Here is a 20,978-nt window from a genome sequence, read left to right as displayed (position 1 = left end):
GCTCTAGCTACGTCCAGCGAGTGCAGAGTCCTTTCAGCCGGTGACGAAGGAGACGGGAAGAAAACTGGCAACACCAAGGGTTCGTTGAGGTGGAAGTCCAACGGCACCTTGGGCATGAAGGAGGGGTGCGTCCTCAGCACCACCCTCGTGTCGTGAAACGTCAAGTATGGCGGCTTGCAAGATAGGGCCTGGATCTCTCCCACTCGTCGTGCGGAGGTGATGGCCACGAGAAACGCTGTCTTCCACGACAGAAACTTCAACGGTGCCGAATGCATAGGCTCAAATGGGGCCCCCATGAGCCTAGTCAGCACCACGTTGAGCTCCCATGCCGGGGCAGGGGCCTTCACCGGCGGGAATGATCGGAACAATCCTTTCATACATTTCTTCACCAGTCGATGAGACCACAAGGACGCCCGTCCCGTAGTTCTGGTGTATCGTGAGATGGCGGCCAGATGCATCTTGATGGAATCGTGAGCTAGTCCAGCCTTGGCCAATGACGACAGGTACGGCAATACCCGAGGGGCCGTAATCCGCAGAGGGTTAATCTTCTGTGCACGGCACCAGACAGAGAACCTCTTCCATTTATGTCCTTAGCACTTGAAAGTTGAGGACGCCCTGGCCTTTTTAAGAACCTCTCTGCAGTCGGCCGGGATGTCGTACCCTCCAAACTCTAGTGCTGCAGGAGCCAAGCCTGCAAGTTCAGCGACTCCGGGTTGTGGTGAAGAATGGCGCCTCCTTCTCTGGAAAGAAGATCTGCGTCCGTCGGCAGCTTGACTGGTGTGGACGTTGACAAGTCCAGAAGGTCCGGGAACCAGATGCGTCTCGGCCACACCGGTGCGACAAGGATCATCCTGCACCGGGACCTCTTGAGCTGGTTGATGAGCCGGAGAAGCAACGGCAGCGGAGGGAACGCATAAAGAAATAGGTCGTCCCAGGGGAACGAGAAAGCATCGCCCATGCTCCTCGGCTGGGGGGACCTGCTGGCGAACCTCGGGCACTTGGAATTCGTCGCCGTCGCGAAGAGATCGATTTGGGGTTTGCCCCATCGTCGGAAGAGTCGATCCACTTGATCCTGGCGTAGTTCCCACTCGTGGCACGAGCGCAGCTCTCTGCTGAGTGAGTCGGCGATCGTGTTTTTTATTCCTGCCAGATGAAGAGGCACCAGAAACATCCCTTGGGCGACGGCCCATTGCCACAGATCCTGGGCTTCCTTGGATAGGGCAGGGGATCTGGTTCCGCCCTGCTTCCGGATGTAGAACATCGTGGTGGTGTTGTCAGTGAAGATCCTCACCACCTTGCCCTTGAGGGACGGAAGAAAAGACCTGAGGGCCCAGAACACTGCGCGGAGCTCCAAGATGTTGATGTGGAGTGACTTGTCCTCCGGGAGCCAAAGGCCTCTCGCGTGAAGCTCTCCGGAGTGTGCTCCCCAACCTTCCAGGGAGGCATCAGTCGTCACTGTCACCTGGTGAGCTGGGGTCTGAAAGTCTGTGCCCGCCGACAGATGAGCGGGTACCCCACCACCGGATCGCCTGACGGAACGTCTCGTTGAGGGGATCCTGTCCTCGAAGCTGCCCGTCGACTGGACCCAGCGGGCGTCGAGGAACTCTTGTAAGGGGCGCATCCGAAGCCTGCAAAGGCGCACCAGATAAATGCAGAACGACATCATCCTGAGGAGGGACTTGATAGATCTTACCCTGGCCATGTCCGTGGCCAGCAGACGCTGCACCTTGCCCAGAATGGTCCTGGTCCTTTCCTCCGACGGCGAGGCCAGCCGCGCCACTGTGTCGAGCTTGGCTCTCAGAAACAGGGCGACTTGCGACAGAACCAGGTGGGATTTTGGAAAGTTGATGGAGAATCCCAGGTCCGTGAGCAGCTGGACGGTCTTCACAGTGTGCTCCACGGCGAGCTCCCTTGTCCTTGCCCGGATGAGCCAGTCGTCCAGCTAGGGGTAGACGTGGATCCCCTGTAGGCGCAGCCGCGCCACCTCCGGTGTGAGGCACTTGGTGAACACCCTGGGTGCCGACTTCAATCCGAACGGGAGGGACTTGAACTGGTAGTGCCGCCCTTGGACCACAAACCTAAGGAACTTTCGGTGTCTTTAGAATGGGGATGTGGAAGTACGCATCCTCCAAGTCCAACGACGACAGGAAATCGCCCTCCCCCAGCTGTCCCAGCAGGTGCTGGAGGGTGACCATCCGGAACTTCTGCGCCTTGATGTACTTGTTCAGTCGTCGCAGGTCCAGGATGGGGCGCCATCCTCCCGTCTTCTTTTTTACGAGGAAGTACCTGGAGTAAACTCCGGAGCCCGGAAGCCTCTTTGGGACGAGCTCGATGGCACCCTTCTTGAGCATCGCCCTTACTTCCAACAGTAGTTGAGGGACGTGATTTTCCTTCCTGGCCACGGGTGGAACGCGAGGGCACTTCTTCTGAAACTCGAGGGCGTGCCCTTGGGCCAGGGCATCCAGCACCCAACAGTCGGTGGAGATGGACTCCCACACGCTCTCGAACCTCGCCAGCCGGCCTCCCACCGGGTGCTTCGGCAGGGGCCCGACCCCACGGTCGGTTCAATCTTGTTTGGAGACCACCTTGCCTCCCTGTCGACGACGACGGGCATCACCTGACTTGCAGCGTCCCCTGTAGGCTTCCTGGGACGAAGATCTTCGCGCTTGGCGGTACGTGGAGGAGCCACTGCCGGATCCTTTGGAGGCATTTTGTCTGCCTCCGGAGCTCCGAAAGGACGGCCGTCGTTGTTGGAGCACTCCCAGTGCCCGGGGCAGTCTCCATGTCTGTCTTGATGGCCTGAAAGGACTCAACCGCCTTCCCAAACAGGTTGTTCCCGTCGAAGGGCATGTCCAAAACCTTGGTTTGTACGTTTTGGCGGAAATCTGTCGCCTTGAGCCATCCTCGTCGTCTCAGGCAAACGCTGTTGCCCAACTGACGGAAACCGGTGTCGGCGATGTCCGTTGCCACCGTGATGGCGTGGTCCGAAGCAATCTCACCTTCCTGTAGGATTTCAAGGGCCTCAGCCCTCTTGGCGTCCGGATGTCCGTCCAACAGAAGGGCGATTTTGAACCACAACTCCCCGTCGGTAGCGGGCTACGATAGCCAGGGCGTTGGCCGCCTTGATAGTCGTTGCTGCGGATGATATGACCCGTCGTCCCATCGTGTCCAGCTTCCTGCCCTCGCCGTTCGGCGGGGAAGTTGATGTCAAGGCCGATGCCCCCCCAGCTTTCTTCTTTGCCGTCGCCGAGACGACCGAATCCGGGGTAGGTTGCGCCCGAAGGCACACGGGGCAGCGTCGGGGACCCGGTACTACTTCTCGTACCGGTCCCTCTTTGCCAGCGCCATGGCAGGGTTCGAGGAGGGCGAGCCCCTCATCAAGAAGTGGTACGGCGAGGACCGTCTTCCTTTTAGCCTTGCGCCGTTGGTAAAGGAACCCTTCCTCCTTCTCTTCTGGGCAGAGCTGGACGAGCTCGGATGCCCTGGAAATCATGGCATGAAAGGATCCAATCTCGTCGGGCGGGGACGCCCGAGCAGGGAGCGACGTGCGACACGTCCCGTCGTCGCCTCCGTCGTCATCTGTACCTATCGTAGCCGTGTCCATGCCTGTATCATCCCCGTGGGTAGTAGAACGGGGGGAGGGCAGAGCAGGCCGCAGAGGTGGGAGAGGTGGTGTAGGATGCGTCCTCCTCTTATGCGGTGGACTTTCCGAAGGTCCCGGCTCCGGTTCCCCCGTCGGGTCTGGCTCAGGTACCTCCGTCGGGGGGAGGGGCAACCTTGTCCTTATCTCTGAGCAGAAGGACTGAATCGCTGACAAAATGGCCGAAGTATCCTTCGGCGCCGGAAACGACGGGCGCGAGGGCTCTTGAGGAACCTCGTCAGCGACACCGTCGCTCTCGTCGTCGCCTTCGTCGGGATCCCTCCCGATGGGCTGGGCCTCTTCCACGACTTCGATGAGCTCTTCTTCAGAGGTCGTGTCCGTATCCACGATGGCCACCTGCCCCTCCCCCACCTTTTCCAACGTGGACTTCGTGGGGGTCTTCTCAATGGGCCTGAAAGACGACTCCCTCTGCGGTGGCAGGGAGACTCTGGGTCAGGACTGGTGTAGCCTCCACAGGCTGAGCCAGGGCCGCTGCGACATCCTCAATCGAGGTCTTAGCAGGGTGAATTAAGGCCTTCACCTTGGGCGGAGGGTCCGACCCTCTGCCGGAATCGTCGAGATCGACCGGGTCCTCTCCAGAAGCTTTGCCGGGTTCTCGGACTTCCTCTTACCCGAGCCAGAGCGTTGGCTCGTGGTTGATGGCGCCGGGGAGGATGCGCCCTGCCTGGCAGCCAAGGAGCACGACCGTTCGGCGCTCCCGGTGCCCGCGGACTCGCAGTGCTTGGCCTTTTGTTGGGACCCGTCGCCGGGGCGCCCTCACAGGACTTAGAAGACCACTCGGACTTTTTTCTTCTCTACTGACGGGCTCTTCCCTTCCAGCCAGTTGGCGAGACGAAGGTGGCGATCCTTCATGGTCCGCTACGACATGTTCCCACAAAACGCACAGTCCTTCTCCGTCTGCGTCTTGTCCTCATGGAGACAGTAGAGGCATAACGAATGCTCGTCCTCCTTGAAAACATTCTGAAGCTGGCATCCAGGGCAGGTCCTGAACAGCTTCCCGGGCGTCGAGCTTCCTTTATCCTGGGCCATGTCCGGGGTAGGCCTCGGAACTTCTGGAATCCTCCAAAAGCGCAACTCGACGAAATCTTGACCCTTGAGGGGCGTAGAAAACTCCGAAACGGATCCCCGTTGATCGGATGTAGAAACGGTGGAGCTTGAGGCTCTATTTAACCGAAAAATGAGAAAAATCTCCTGAAAAAGCGCGAAAACGCAGCAAAAGCTCGAGAGCTAAGCACAAGGACTCCCAACACTTGAACGTGCAGTAAAAATCTGAGGATGGCTGCCAGAGACGGGGCTTAGGGAGAGGGCAGTCATTGGCTGGGGGCAGTATGACCCAGAGACCAGTGATTGGTTACTACTAAGAAAGACAGATCAGAAACGAAACTGATACTGATTTTTTTCTATACCGAGAATTCCCGGCCTGACGGGGAATATTCATGAGCATGTGAATCCATGCCAGACCCCATGCTTGAGAAAATGTGGTATCTTGACCATGGATGCGACCCACACTTTTCACTTTACCAGTGATGGGCTCAAAGGGACCAGTCATGGCTAGTACTTCATCTGTTGCGATATGGGAGGGGACCTCACCCATTATGAAGCAGGCCTCTGCACCAAGCCCTTCTGCTCGTACCCAGTTTACACATAGTCAAAATGGCACATGAATGTGTGTTAATTAACCACCAATGTTTTTAAACAGCGCTCCTGTTGGTACACCATCGTATGAATGCCCCCTGGGATCTCAGCAGTGCCTCCAAAAGTGTAAGGTGTTTCTCCCTTTTGATTCTGTATCAAGTGGGGGGCAGACATGTAGGAGACCGGAGCGTGGGATACTTACACCTTACTGCACACATGTGCATAGGAAAACCCACGGGGGGGGGTGGGTGATTGGTGCTGCAATATGCCCTCATAGGAGGGTTCATCAATGGTTATGTAATGGTTATGCCCTATGGCAGGTCAACCCTGATGGCTGACAGGGGTACGGGTGCACCTGGTTAAATAAACAGACAGTCTTATTTCATTTGATAAGCTTGATCAGCTTCTCCTGTTTTTACCCAATTATATATAAAAAGGTTTTCCATACAACATAAGGACCATTACAACTCTGTGCCCGTAGAGTGGGGTGTTCTCAATTCATACATGGAAAGAATAATTGACCTAATGAATGCATACATAGCATCAATTCAGTCACCTAGGCCGAGGGGTGTTTGGATGGGGTTATTTCCTAAACAAATAAATGTCTAGGCAGCATGAATTTGACATCCGATAATAAATGGTTAAATAGCATCAATACAGTACTCTGGGAGGTTGGGTACTTGGCGCAAGTTCATTCACATTTGGAAAATACTTAAATAGCACACTCTGGGAATGCTGGGGGTTTGAATGGTTACACCGCATACATAAATAAATGGTTTGTTAACTATCGTGAGTTCATGGGCATCTGATAACAGAGGCACTCCTTTACATTTGATGGATGGAGGTCACAGCTCGGGGATTTCAGAATTCGCACAGCTGCATGCTTAAAATATCTCCACTTAGGTCGCTTTAGCTGGAGGAGGATTTGATTCCCTCTAGCACAACCCTACTCCAACGGTAGCTGCAGTCTACCACTGACACCACTCACTGAACAGGACAAATATTACACACACACACGCAACCCCATAGGCCCACAAAGGCCTTAAACTGTCAGGAAAAGGAGGAAATATAGCTACACTTAGAGCAAGGCATAAACTCCAGCCTCCTTACTCAATTAAGCACGTTGGGACAAGGGAACAGCCACCTAAATGGAACCTGCAATCCGAAATTCTCACTATCCATCAAACTCTCCGGACGTCTCTGCTCCAGTCGAGCAAGGTACGGATGTACCAACTTCCAAAACATTAAGCCCTCAGGGCAGCGGATGCCCAATGGGGCTAAACACATGCAGTGCACGCCTGCGTGGCGGCCAGATTTTTTTCCTTTTCTCTTGGTTGTCCCCTCTTCCCCATGAAGCACCAGCGTGCGAAAGAGTTCTAAATGCAGCCCCGCAGATACTATGTCCACGCTTGTCACACAAACCAAACCCCAGATGCCAAACTCGCCAGCGGTACCGCCCAGAGAGCGCGTGGAAGAGGGTAATACCTCTGTAAAGAGTATGGCCAACACTCCTTTTAAGAAAAAGGGAGCGTCGCCCCTCCTACCTTCCTTCCCGTCGACCACGATGTATAAACACCAACTGAACGCGGGTGATGGACAAGGCTACGCTCGTCTGAACGGGTGTTACAGGAGCCGGTCTGGTCCCAAACACGGCTTGCCCCACATCGCCTCACACCTTCCACCTCAGGCTACAAGACCGCACACTGATATGAGGTACCATGGGCCTAACGACAGGCAAAAGAGCCTCCCTGATCCCTGTCCCTCACGCTTCTCCCCTCCTCTGCTCACCAAGTTTCTTTTTATCAGAATCCCCAGATGTTCCCACGTCGGACTCCACGGGGGGCACACTGACAAAAACATTTACCAAATCTCAGACGTTCCGGCACCCCCTACAGGTCGGGAGAAACCCATAGCCTAATGTTGTACTTGCCCTCCGTACCGAAAACTACGGATGCCTGCCTGTGACAGAAATGACAATAAACAGGTGGAAAAACAAACACCTATTGAGTGCGCACAACACCAAACATACGAAAGGAATACCTTCCAGGCATGTGAACACAACACTCCCCCACGCAACACAACACCTCACAGGTTATGTAATCCCATGTATTTGTTTCAATGTACTTTTTTAAAGGCTTATTGCCCAACATCACATAAATACCCTTTCCATTCATTGTGATGGGTCTAAAATAAAACCCCAAATTAAAGACGGGTTTACACCAAGTACATGTAAAAATTACTTAAAATCTAAAAAAGGTCTCCGAAACAAAAGGTTTGGTGCATTGCCCGGCACAATTGTGAAGGCTTGCTACAAAAACAGCTAAAAATATAAAATGCAAATTTGCTGGACGATTTCTTGAGCATACATGAAGAGATGATGGTCAGATAAATTACCAATACATAGCAAAAAGGGCAGACATTCTGAAGTGGAATCATTGGTAATTCCCTATAAGGGTACATCTACAAAAAGCATTAACAAAGCCAATAGGTATGACGGGATGTTGCAAATTCAGAGCACACTGGCAGTTAAGGTTTTTTTTTTCGTCCTGCAGGGGCTTACCAAAAAACATTGCTTCCATTGTTAAAGCCAGACCTAGTGCCTGTGTAATTTAAGGTTTGTTTATACAGAACATCCACCGTAAGAATTCAAAAACATGAAGGGCACTTCATTCATAGTATTGCTATACCAAATATTCCAATTTAGCATACATTTCTTTTCAGGTCCATTTTCCCTTATCTTCTCACTTTACCTAGGTTAACTCTTATGTGTGCCTTCAAATGACAAATTGCACACTTTAACCATCCTTTAATTGTGTATATACACAAGTGCAGATATTGGACTGCGTAACTAATGCCTCTATCCAGTTCATCTAAATACAATGAATATTTTACATGCAAGAAAATGAAATACCTTGATTATCAAGTTTTTCCACATGGCTTTTCAATATCCTCCACTGTTGCCTAATGCTGTTAGTAAGTTGTTCTCGGACAGCCTCGCAAGACAATTCCGATAGGTTCTCCTTACTAGAATCACCAGCATCATCTTCAACGTCTGAAAGGACCTGTACAAGGAAATATGTAGACCTAAAATGATATAGTGACTTTTCATCGTAAGAGCTTACATTTTCAAATATAACCAACATCTAAACCAGGTTTCTACACATATTATTGAATATAATGCTGGTAAACATAATGAATGGAAAAATATTTTTAAGTGAAAGGTGATGATATTGTCAGAACTTCTAAATCAAATGAAACATTACAATCAAACTTGAAAAGGTATTGTTGGCCTAAAAATCTACAGAGTGTAGAACAAATGAAACACTTTACAGTATATGCAACTGTACCCTACATCTGTGGCATACGAAAAATACTTATGCTATTGTCTGTGACATGATTAATGTTGATTTACTGTACCATTTTAGTAAACCAGGGCATGGATTCAGAATATTTCACCACCAAGCTAAAAAATAGATTCCACCAACCTCATATGCCCCCCTACATCCTGGACCAAAAAAATGTATTGTTCAAATAATTTTTTTCCAGCTGGTCATAGAAAGGTCATGTTTAAATGCAGATTAAATCAGAAAGGGAAGGCAAGACTTACCTTTTTCCATACGGGAAAATTACCTTCTAAGATTCTGGGAATCCGTCCGTTAGTAAATATATGTATGCTCTCCATTAAGAGAAAAAGTCCAGGCGCTGCTGTCTGCCTGGCCCCGGTGACCTGATAGCGAAGTACACTGCTAATCCCTTCACAATATAGCCACTGCAGGACTCTGGGAATTGGTGGAGACCTGCATCATGTGATCTACTGTCTGGCGGTAAGGGCATCAAGCCAGCAAAGGGCAATGCATCTGTACTGGTTCACCCTACAGTCCACTTTGCCTGGCATCTTGCAGCTCCCATCCAAGAAGGCCACCGAAAGCACTTCTTTCCTGAAGGCATGCAAGTACCTTTGATCAAGCACCGTCCCCCACACCGAGCAAGTATTAACTGCCCCTTCACACTAACAGGCCCTGATCTACGCATGTAAGGTGCCAAGTCAGCTGTGTTGGCTGGTGATTTAGCCAGGTTCAGGACATTTGGTTGCTGCCCACCGATAGGAGCCTAGGTTTTACCTACACTCCTGACCTTACGGCAGTCTAAACAATGGGCAACATTCCCTACATTTTGAAGGTCACCAATGAGATGAGAAATCCTTGCAGCTCCCAATTTAGTACATACTGCTGCCCCCACACCTCCCCAAATCTCTGCCTAAACATCGCCCGGACCTCTTCCGAGAAATGCTCAGTATCTCAGTTTATCATGAACATTGGGGGGGTTTCCCCACCCATGTAAGAGAAATTCTCTCACCTCACCTCTATTAACTCAAATACCAGAAGTTACACCATAACCACAAAGTTAATCATTTCTTTATTACTGTTTATTTAGTTCATCTTTTCTTCACTGCATCCAGTCTACTCCCTGTCACACCACTCTTCTGAATCCTCCCCGACCATCCCAATGCAGCAGTTCATGACAGCCTTGCCTTCATTGAGAAAATCAGATGTCCGTTCTTATGGTTCACCTAATAGGTCTGAGATTGCACTCTCACTGTACATACCTCAGTGCCCACGCACCTTTCATAATGTCCCCTTCACCTTCCCCTTAACTGCCCTGTCAATCATTCTTAAAACCACCATCTTCAAACAATAGAGATCAAAAGCAAACAAAAAATAATGTGTGCGTTACAAAAGAAGCCCAATACAGACTTTACAAAGTGCTACTGGTCTTCCAATGCCAGAGAAAGGCTGAGAGATCCTCATCCACACTACTGACCTGATGAGTGGATATTCATCCTCAAAATGTACTTACTTTCCAAGCAGGCAATCCCCTAAAACAAGATTAAAATACCTATATCTAAAGCCAAAAAACAAAGGAATGATCAGTGCTTATGAAAAGGGAACCATTATGTTCCAATTCAGAAATGCAGGTCGGCAGTTATGCACATCAATCCTCCTAAACCACCTACACCATACGTCAGGAACACCTCCATAGAATGTAAAATCATTGCAGCAAACAATTAACCCCCTACACCCAACCTTTTCCACAGAAGAACAAGGTTACTTACCAACTGGTAACGTCCTTTCAACTGGATGTTCCTCCGACCTATTCCACATCTTTGACATGTAATGTCAACAGCTGTGCACTTCAGAAACTTTTTCGGTAGAGGGCGTCCTTCGTGGATGACGTCAGGTCGATGTCCCTCGAAGTCCTCCGTCTAGGGCAACGTCACCAGAGGTTATAAATAGGACACATGGCGCCCGTAGCCTCAGTTTAAGTTTTTTCCCCCAGAACGTGTGGCACCAGTCTCATGCCTGCTTGACTGCACCTAGCCTTGCGGAAACGGAAGCTGCAATCGCATAGGAAATTCAGAGGGGCAGGCTGGGAGAGCGATGTGGAATACTTTGGAGGAACATCCAGTCGAAAGAATGTTACCAGTTGGTAAGTAACTTGTTCTTCAAATGGATTGCGACCTCCAACATATTCCACATCTTTGACAGACTCCCAAAGTTTTAAACGTAAATCATTATGCCTCCTTTTGATTTATATTGGCCTAAGCCTAGTTGCTCCATGGGGAAAACCGCGTTGCAAAGTTGTGAATTAGAATTGACTTCAAGCGCTATCTTGGAAAAAGTCCTCCATCTTGGTTTTAACTTCTGCTCACTCTTCAGTAACGATTAGCTATGTTTTCAGCTGCTAGAGCAGAATCAACCTTTGAGCCTATGTCCACACTAGGCCTGGCAGAGCAGACCATTGTCCTGTGCAAACAAGACCTTGTAGTCAGAACAAACTCTCATTCAAAGTGTTATCTATGTCTACAAAACTCATCCTCCCACAAACAGTGTTATACCATGAATGTAAACTAATGCTGCGTGTTTTTGAAGGAATCCTGTGTACATTTCTGGAAATAGAATTACTTTAGAAAGCTAAAGATCCACACGGATGATGGCAACAAAGTTTGTCAGTATGTTTAAGGAAGGAATCTTGGAGCTTAAGTGAACTCCAATGTAAGTGTTTTCTTTATCAATAGCCTCAGCCATATTCAAACATAAGAACTGAATGTTAGACAAAACTAGAACTGTGTACCTTAACAATAAGCTATTGAATTTGTTTCTTGAAACTAGGATCAGCCTAAGCTAGATAACCAACATGACCAGACAGAACAAAGTTGTAACCATTTTATTTTGAAGACTGGAAAACACTTGAAGTATGTAAAGACAATATTGTTCTATTTACCACGTGAACTAGGCACAAACCCAAATGTGTAACCTATTAGTTTGGAGATGGTCTGAGCTATGACCAGGACTGTGTATAAATACTGCATGTATTGTGATGACCAGCACTCACTCCCCTCAGTGTTTCTGGTACGCATTGTGAGTTGTGAGGTGCTGAGAACCAGATAACCATCTGCTTTGATATCTGAATCTGTACAGGATAAATCTTTGACTTCATGACTGGCGGACCTAATTTTTGGTGGTACCAAGCCTCGATATTTGCTTGATTTTACAAGAGCATACCAGTAAATGGAGGGAAAAGAATTTAGAGTACCAAATTAGATTGCGGAATAAAGCACCGCCTTCCCAAAGGCCATATTCGGACCATGGATTGTATCCAGGGAATAATGTTTAACAAATGTGTGGATTGAAGCCCATGTAGCGGCATCACAAATATTCCTAATAGGAACACCGCGCTGGCGGGCGGTGGAAGTAGCTATGCCCCTAGATGAATGAGCCCAAAACCCTTCAGGAGGGTCCCTACCAGCCAATCGGTAACACTCCGTAATGGTAAGGATAATCCACCTGGACAAGATCTGTTTGGTAACAGCCTGGCCCAATAGGTGTCCAGCATGGTTTATAGACATAATTTCGAAATCAAAAATTTCGAAAGTCAAAAAAAAAAAAAATGTTGAAAAAAATAATGAATTTATTTTTTATGACTTTTCAAAATGGGGGTTCCCCCCCCCAACCCACCCCCCCTTTTTTTGTTTTTACCTAGTTTTTTTAATATAAACTAGAGCCAAAAAAGAATATCGAAAAAAAAAAAAAAAAAATCAACATTTTTATTTGACATTTTTGATTCGACTTTGACATTCTACATTTTTTATTCGATATTATGACTGGACACCGTCCAGCATATCCTACAAAGAGTTGACCCTGGACATCCTAGAAATGTAAATGTTCAGAGTTCTCCTAGGATCCAACCGATGGAGTTTCTCCTCTTCCTTACCAAGATGAGGAGCAGGGTAGAAAGATGGAAGAACAGACTTTCGACTCAAATGATATTCAGAGACTACCTTAAGTAGAAACGAAGGACGTACTCGCAGTACAACCCTGTCCTTGTGAAACAGAGTAAAGGGTGGCTTAGATGAAAGTGCCTGCATTTCACTCTACGAGCGGAAGTAACCGCAACCAAGAACACAGGCTTGAAGGCCAGTAATCTCAAAGGGCAAGTGTGCAAAGGTTCAAACGGAGCACCCATGAGAAATTTCAAAACCAAATTCAATTCCCAAACTGGCACCTGGAAAGGAGACGGCGGGAATACATTAGTCAGTCCTTTAAGAAACTGGGCAATCAAAGGAATCTTAAAGAACATTCTTCATTCAGACGAGCGCATGAAGATAGACAGCGCCGCCAGGTAACCCTTAATTGTACCCACTTGAAGGCACCTGTGGGCCAAAGAAAGAAAGACAAAACCATAGGAATGGAGCACTGAATAGGTTCCACATTGTGATCTCTGCACCAGTCACAGAACTTACGCCAACAGTACAGGGATTTTGTTGCAGGCCGCCTGGCCGAAAGCAACACCTCCATCACGTCATCCGGGAGGTCCCACTCCTTATACCTCAACCTTTCAGATAGCAAGCGTGAAGGTTGAGATGCTGGGCCTCTGGATGGGGAGCCTGACCCCCCCCCCCCTGCCCATGCAAGAGCAGATCCTCTCGGTAGGGAGGACGGCATGGAGGGCAGATGGACATTTCGAGAAGGTCCGGGTACCACACTCTCCTGGCCCAATCCAGAGCAAGGAGGATCAAGTGGCAAGCGAAGCTCTGTAACCTCCGCAACACTTGATGAATGACAGGGACTGGAGGAAACGCATACAGCAGTGGGAATGACCAATCCACCACAAACGCGCCTCCTAAGGCCGCTATTGGAGGAAATTCCCTTGAGCAGAATCTCTCGCCCTTCTGGTTGACACTGGTGGCGAAGAGATCCATTTGCGGGGTTCCCCAAAGGATGAAGATCTCCTGAAGGACTTCCCGAGCCAACTCCCACTCGTGAGAGATCGAGCTCTGCCTACTCAGAGCATCCGCCGCCACATTTTCGTCTCCGGCCAGATGAACTGCTGAGATCGAAATTTCCTGCTGGATGGCCCAGAACCAGCGCTGCATTGCCTCGCTGCACAACGGAAGTGACCCTAAAGCCCTTTTTGTTGAGGTAATGCATGGCCACTGTGTTGTCCGTCATGATCAGGACAAACTTCCCCCGTACAGAGGGCAGAAAGGTCTTCAGGACTAGCCCGATGGCCCTCAGCTCTAACAGATTGATGTGGAGTCTGGACTCAGACGGAGACCAACGACCGCTGGTGGTCAAGTCGTTGGCATGAGCGCCCCATCCTGTGAGGGAAGTGTCCGTCACTACCATCGCCTCAGGCCATGGTTGCCAACAAGGTTCCCCCCCTCATCAGGTTCCCTTTGTTGGCCCACCACGAGTGGAATCTCAATGGGATCAGTCATCTTGCCAGAGAACTGCAACCACTGCATCTTGAGGACCCATTGCAGGGATCTCATGCGCAACCTGGCCTCTGGCACCAGAAAAATGCAGGATGCCATGAGGCCGAGCAACCTTAAGAATTCGAAAGCCGGGAGACTCTGGGTATGTTGAAACTTGTCCACCATCTGCACAACGTGATGAGCCCTTACCTTGGAGGCGAACACTTCCAAGAAGTGTCTAACAAAGCCCCGATTTACTGGAGCTGTTGGGAAGGTGTTAGATGCAACTTCTTGAAATTCAGGGAGAAGCACAGCCTGTGAAGGGTACGGCAGGTGAGACCGAGATGATCCAGCGCTTGCTCGGGAGAGCGTGCCCGGATCAACCGATCGTCCAGGTATGGGTAGACTTGAATCCCCCCCCTTGCCTGAGGTACGCTGCCACCACCACCACTAGCTTGGTGAAGACCCTCGGGGCAGAGGTCAATCCGAACGTCGGGACCCGAAACTGAAAGTGCGAGTCGCCAGACGCAAACTTCAGGTACTCTGTGCGCGGGATGAATTGGCACGTGAAAGTAAGCATCTTTGAGGTCCAGAACACCAACCAATACTGAAGTTTAAGGGCCTGGAGGACTTGAGAAAGTGATCATCTTGAACTTGTCCTTCCTGAGAAGTTTGTTCAACCAACGCAAGTCCATGATGGGTCTCAATCCCCAGTCTTTCTTTGGGATAAAAAAATAAGGGGAATACCATCCCTTGTTCCTCTCCGCTACAGGCACCAGTTCTATAGCACCTTTCTCCAGCAGGCACAAGATTTCCTGCACAAGGAGCGGATCCGGAAGCTTCAAAGAGTTTCCCTGGTGGACTGTCGTGAGGACGCTGAAGGAAAGGAAGGTAGTAGCCCACGTATCCAGAACCCACGCATCTGAAGTAATGGCACACCATTCTTCGAAATGCTGAGACAGTCTGCCCCAACTGGAGAACCATGGCACATGTCTTCATGACTGGAACCGGCTGCAGCAGTGCCTGAAGGCAAAGACGCAGCTGCATGAGCGGCTTTGGCACCTCAATTTCCCAGACCACCATAGGTACTTTTTCACTGGCTCCTTCGACTGGCGGCCCCTCTCGTTCTACCAAAGGAGGAGTAGTAACGAAAAGAACCTCCCCTCCACTGCTGTTCCCTAGGACGAAAAGGCGGAGGTTGACGCACTGCGGCACAAAGATTTTGCCGCAGCTTGAGGTCTGCAAACTCTCAAGGCTCTAGTCAGCCTTGCTGCCAAACAAATGAACGCCATCAAAGGGCATGTTCAGAATACGGGCCTGCACATCCGGAGCAAATCCCGAATTCCGCAACCACGCAAATACATGTCTAACAGTGCTCGCAGCCATGGTCCGGCTAACACTGTTGGCCGTATCCAAACCCGACTGAAGGGATTCACACATAGCATCCTTGACATCCTGCATGAGAGCAAGGAACCCATCCCTTTCTTCACCCCCCCGGGAATATGCTCAGCCGCTAAAGAAACAATTCAACAGAATGTGTAAAAACCTTGCCAAGGCACATGTGGAGTTGGCTGATTTCAAGGCCATGCTCCCAGCAGAAAATACCTTACGGGCCCAACCATGGAAGCGCTTGTCCCTATACGGAGAGATGGTAGGGTACGCTGCCTGCCTCGAGGTGGCCGTAGCCGTCTGAACCACCAAACTCTCGGGAGTAGGGTGAGTAGAAAAATAGCTGGGGTCGCTAACACAAGGGCGGTATTTCTTGGTCAAAGACTTATTAACAGCCGGAAGAGATTCCGGGGACTGCCAAGCAGCTGCCACCATTTTCTGTAAGGTAAGATGCAATGGCAAAAGCAGGTCAGAGGACGGACCTTGATCTGAGATGTCCGTTAGATCATCCTGCATAAAGTCTTCAGGTGGACTGGACCAGCCCAGATAGTCCGAGACCCGCGCCATGAGCCTCCTGTATGAAGACTCTGCATGAGCCTCAGACTCAGGTCTACCAAATTCCACTTCCGGGGAAGTGTCCAACCCACTGGCATTATGGAGGGTCTGCCTCAACTCCTCCAACTGACTGTCTCCAAAAAAATGGGGAGCTTCATCAATTTCACCAGGGTCCTCAAACTCGGACCTTTCCTCTTCATAAATTTCAGCCAGAGGGAGTTGAAACCCAGGTCTGATGACAGAAGAGGACTTGAAGTCCAAAACTGGCCTCACAGACTTCGCAGTAGCTTTCCTTGGAGGATCCACGATATCCGGGTACTCCAAAGGCACATTGAGAAAAAATTCCCGAAGGCGCCAACAGTGCTGAAGGCTTCAACGCCGAGAGCGTCGACAACCTCGACGTCGTGAGCACCGAAGGTTTCGGTGTCGACACAGGTGCCGACGGCGCCGTGGGCTGGTACGATGGTAAAGTGTTGATGTCTGAGTCAGACGGATATGGCGCCGGCATAGAGCCCTCAGTAGGTAGCTGCGGTCTCGCTGGGGACGAAGACCAAGACATAGAAACACATCTCTTGCGACTTTTCGAATCATTGTCCATACAGGACCTCTAAGGTTCCCGATGCGAGTCGTGTCGTGGACCCGAGCGAGCCACGGTACGAGACGGATCCTGTATGGCTTTGTGAGAAGGCGCGACCGGACCTGCGCCCTGCAATTGAAAAATATCTATCATTTTTTCTTTAAACGTTGCCCATTCCTCCGGAGTCGAGGACTTAGTCGGGCATGCGACCTTCATCGAGGCACCATCCGAGGAGGAGGACGGGGAAGGCGACCGTTGATGGCGCTTCCTAGAGTGCCGGGACGAGGAAGAAGAATGATGGGAACCACTCCGGGTCCGAGATCCCCGGGACTCCTGACGACTCGAGGGGCGACTCTCGCGTCAGTGGAGACCCCCTTGACTTAGATTTTCGGGAAATAACATGCTTAGAGCCCCTACCTACCTGGAGCTTCCCCTTCCGCAAGGCCTTGGCAGTCAGTGACTGGCATTTCGAGCAGTCGTCTGTGTCGTGTGACTCGGCCAGGCACCACAAACGGGATGGGGGTCGATGAGCGACATTTTCGACTTGCAGTCCCGGCAGGTCTTGAAGCCAGACAGCGGAGTCAGAGGGGTCGAAGAGACATCGTAACGATGAACACATGAGGTGTGCCGAGTTCTACGAAGTAACACGTTCACAACTGAAGCTACGAGCACCGTGCGTCCTATTTAGAACATCTAATGACATCGTCTTCGAGGGACATCAACCCGATGTCATCGACCCAACGTCATCAACGCAGGACGCCCTCTGCCGAAAAAGTGTCCGAAGTGCACAGCTGTGGACATTACAGGTCAAAGATGTGGAATACGTTGGAGGACGCAATCCATTCGAAGTGGCACTTACACAACAAGCTGTCAAGAACAAGTAAACTGTAGAAGCCCTGATCAGATACATGTTCTGCACTCTTGACAATAAAACCAAGAATCCTGCTCAGGTTTGATAGGATATGGCATTTATAACGCACCTATACACTTAAAGGCGTGACAGCAACCACAAAGAAGCAAACATGAGAAGAAAGGCAAATTTCCCCAGTAAACGCCAGAGCACCTTCCAAAATCAATTTTCCTACAGGAAAGCCCACCACTTGTAAACAGAACTCTGCAACACTTATTTGCAGGCACTGTTAGGGAGAATTCTCTAAGGCTAATTTCCCAAACCTAGTGAGTCCCCCAGCAGCTTTGCTGGATTTTTGGGGTTTATTTTTTCTCTCCTGCTAAGAGTGAGACTCTTTTACTCCCACTATTAGACATGATTTGAGGTGTTCCTTTATCTTTCAATGTGTTTTATGGGCTATGGGGTTTTTTACTCCATAGGGTCTCATGTGTTTTTGATGTGGGTTACACAGCACCCTCCGTGCCATAACCCAGAGGTGTCGTAGCGACCCCCCAACATAGACTCCATTCCCTGGGACTGACTGTCTCCCAGGGCATGTAAAGTCACCATTGGCTTTACTAGTCCCAAATTATGAACAGAAACCAGTACAAACCATCATATTGTGGACGTACTGGTCGGGGAAATTCGATTGCCCCAGGGTCTGTTTGAGGGGGCACGTCTCTGTCCCCTCCGATCGAGTTTTGGCTGGTGGCAGTGGATACTACTTTTTATATTCGACGCAAATATATCTCTATGGGATTTTCCCATTGTTCGAGGCTACCAACTTTATCTAATTATTATAGCCTCGAACATACCGACGGTTTATTTAATTAATATTAATTCACCGGTTGGTATTTTTTGCCAGAACTCGATTCTAAAATGGCATTTGTGTTCTCTTCTGTGACTCCAACCCAAGTCTAGCCCTTTGTTCCACTTTTTTGCGGGCTTCTCCACAGAAGCCTCCAAAAGTGGTGCCACTCTGGGTACCACAGGGGGTGTGGGAGGGGGTTTAGGCACCCTGGACTGAGTTACCTTGGTAACTCAAGTCGCACTCTTGTGTGATTGGCCCAAGTGGTGAGCCAGCCGGCTCACCACTTAGCATGTTTGATTGACAGCTAGGCTGAGTGAATGGGGGTGTGCTGCATAAAAGCAGGGCTTTGGGGACTGGAACTTCAGAAGTCGCCACAGGACCTAAGAATCCGAGGAGGGAGAAGCTGAGCCGACCTGCAACGACGACACCACCGGTGGAGCCCTGCTGAACCGTCTCACCACTTTTCCCCGACGACAGAGGAGATCTCCAGTCCGGAGAGTCTTCTTCCTTTGACTGGTGGGGAAAACCAGTTTTGCCTTCTTTTCACCTTCCTGGAGCATCTCGTGGCCACCTTGCCCGTGCCAAGCACCCCGGCAACCGGAATACCACGGTTTACCACTACCGCGAAGAGTAGGGTAGTACCTTTTAACCGAAGAACTCCGCGGCTGGTTTCTTCCCTGGCAGTGCAACGACCTTCATCTTTTCTCCACGGCGAGACCTCTTCTTCCTCTCGACGAAACGCCAACTTGCACCTGCTTCCAGGAATAACTGCCCCCGCTGGAGCTCCCTTCACACTTAAGGTACCATGTCCCGCCTGGCTTCCCTTGCGACAGATCGTTCGGGGTGACAGTAAAGCCTCGACTTTCTAACCTGGGACAACCTAGCTAACTTTTCCTGACCTTAATTTCATCCTTTTTTGTGCGAACTATCTACAAGACTCTTTGGGTATAACCCCACTGTGTGAAGCTGGATCCCTTCTGCTCGCTCTCTCCAAGAGTGGGCCTTGCAATTGACTTCCTGGCTCTCCAGTAGAACTCTGCCTATCCTGCCTTACTGTGGTTCTTTTAAAAGTATTGAAACTTGTGTGCTTCCTTAACTCTGCCTTTTTCCCTCCCTTTCTTTATAACTTATTAGAGTGTCATCTTATGTTAAGCACTCACCTCTGTCTGAAAATAAGTGGTGTTTCTCACTAAGACTTGTCTAATAAGTGAATAGGGTTGTATATATAGCAAAAGTGATTCCAGGCCATCAAATATGTGCTTGTTTAATTTTATTGCAATGTCACACATACAAAAACGAAAAGAGCCCATAAACGATAACATGTTTCGGCTATGCTAAGCCTTTTTCAAATCTGGGCTACATAATATTACACAACCAATCATCATATACATGTGATAATGTTTGCCATAATTACATCAAGTAAAGTTTGTAGAAAGGCATGATATCAGCATAAATGCAATGATGAAGTTACAAGAATTGTGACACAGACAGTATCGCGTCATTCCACAGTACAGATTATCACATCGCGTCAGCGAAATCAGAGTGCCGACCGGGGTCCCCATCTTGTTATCTCTACCATATACGGTGTCCATGGCAACGCGTGTAACGTTGCCACGGAGATCTGCGTCTGACGGAACGCTTGGAAAACGTCCGCCGTGACCTCAAGTGTCATTAACTTCCCACCATCTTGGAGGTGGCAGCCGCCATTACCAAGGCGGTCCCTAAGCCCACAACTAACTGTTGTCACCAGTTAACATTATGAAACTTTATCTACCTCATGCGGACTCAAACGTGAAGGTACATCAACTGCACAATAAATCTGAGATCAAATTTATTGGTCTACAGCAAGTGACTTTGAATAAAAGGGGTGGTGACAGACTGAAAGCACTGAGGAAAGCTGAAGCGCGAACAATAGGTTATTTCAATTCCACTGTCACAGGTCTTAACAGTGATAACAAAATGGTTTCCTTTCTGTAGTGTTGGCTAATTGCAACATAGCTCTTTAGTACATTTAGACTTGCAGTATTGTACACCTCAATGAATGTGAAATGTGTTTATTTTCCTGGAGTTTTACATTGCAGGTGCAAAGCTGGTACCCCTACTGTGATATGTTTTTTCTATGTCGCGCAATTAATTCTTTTTCTTGCATTACATATAGTACTCTTCCAAATGATCACGTTTGATTGAGTCAGCATGAGGTAGATAAAGTTTCATAATGTTAACTGGTGACAACAGTTAGTTGTGGGTTTAGGGACTACCTTGGTAATGGCGTCTGCCACCTCCAAGATGGTGGGAAGTTAATGACACTTGAGGTCACGGCGGACGTTTTCCAAGCGTTCCGTCAGACGCAGATCTCCGTGGCAACGTTCCACGCGTTGCCATGGACAGCGTACATGGTAGAGATAACAAGATGGCGCCCCCGGTCGGCACTCTGATTTCGCCGACGCGTGTGACTGCCTGTTCGGAGAGTGAAGGTAAGCCAGAGTGAGTTCTGGTCTTTGAATGCTCTGTTTTTCAATGGGTCTTGTTAGATGTAGACTCGTGAATTCAGATACGTAGCCAGATAGCTATAAACCATAGTGTTTCTGTTTTGTAATAAGACATTTTGGGATGAGTTTGCATGTAAACTTCTAACAATACGGTGCGGCGTGAGGGAAGTATCCCTTAGCATCCGGGATTCCTGTACTTTCTCGAATTCGTAATACA

General features: G+C 49.5%; 1 protein-coding gene across 3 annotated transcripts in view; it reads right to left on the bottom strand.

Moving 5' to 3' along the window:
• The window catches only part of SSX2IP (SSX family member 2 interacting protein), a 706,324-nt gene that overhangs the window by 343,422 nt on the left and 341,924 nt on the right, over window positions 1–20,978 (bottom strand). For all 3 annotated transcript variants that reach the window (XM_069641705.1, XM_069641707.1, XM_069641706.1), the window contains exon 9: window positions 8,208–8,358. In XM_069641705.1, the coding sequence (XP_069497806.1) occupies window positions 8,208–8,358 (151 nt within the window). The remainder of the gene's footprint in view (window positions 1–8,207; window positions 8,359–20,978) is intronic.

Source organism: Ambystoma mexicanum, chromosome 1q (genome assembly GCF_040938575.1).
Source record: "Ambystoma mexicanum isolate Mex_15411 chromosome 1q, UKY_AmexF1_1, whole genome shotgun sequence".
NCBI lineage: Eukaryota > Metazoa > Chordata > Amphibia > Caudata > Ambystomatidae > Ambystoma > Ambystoma mexicanum.
This window is presented reverse-complemented; position numbering and strand designations above follow the sequence as displayed.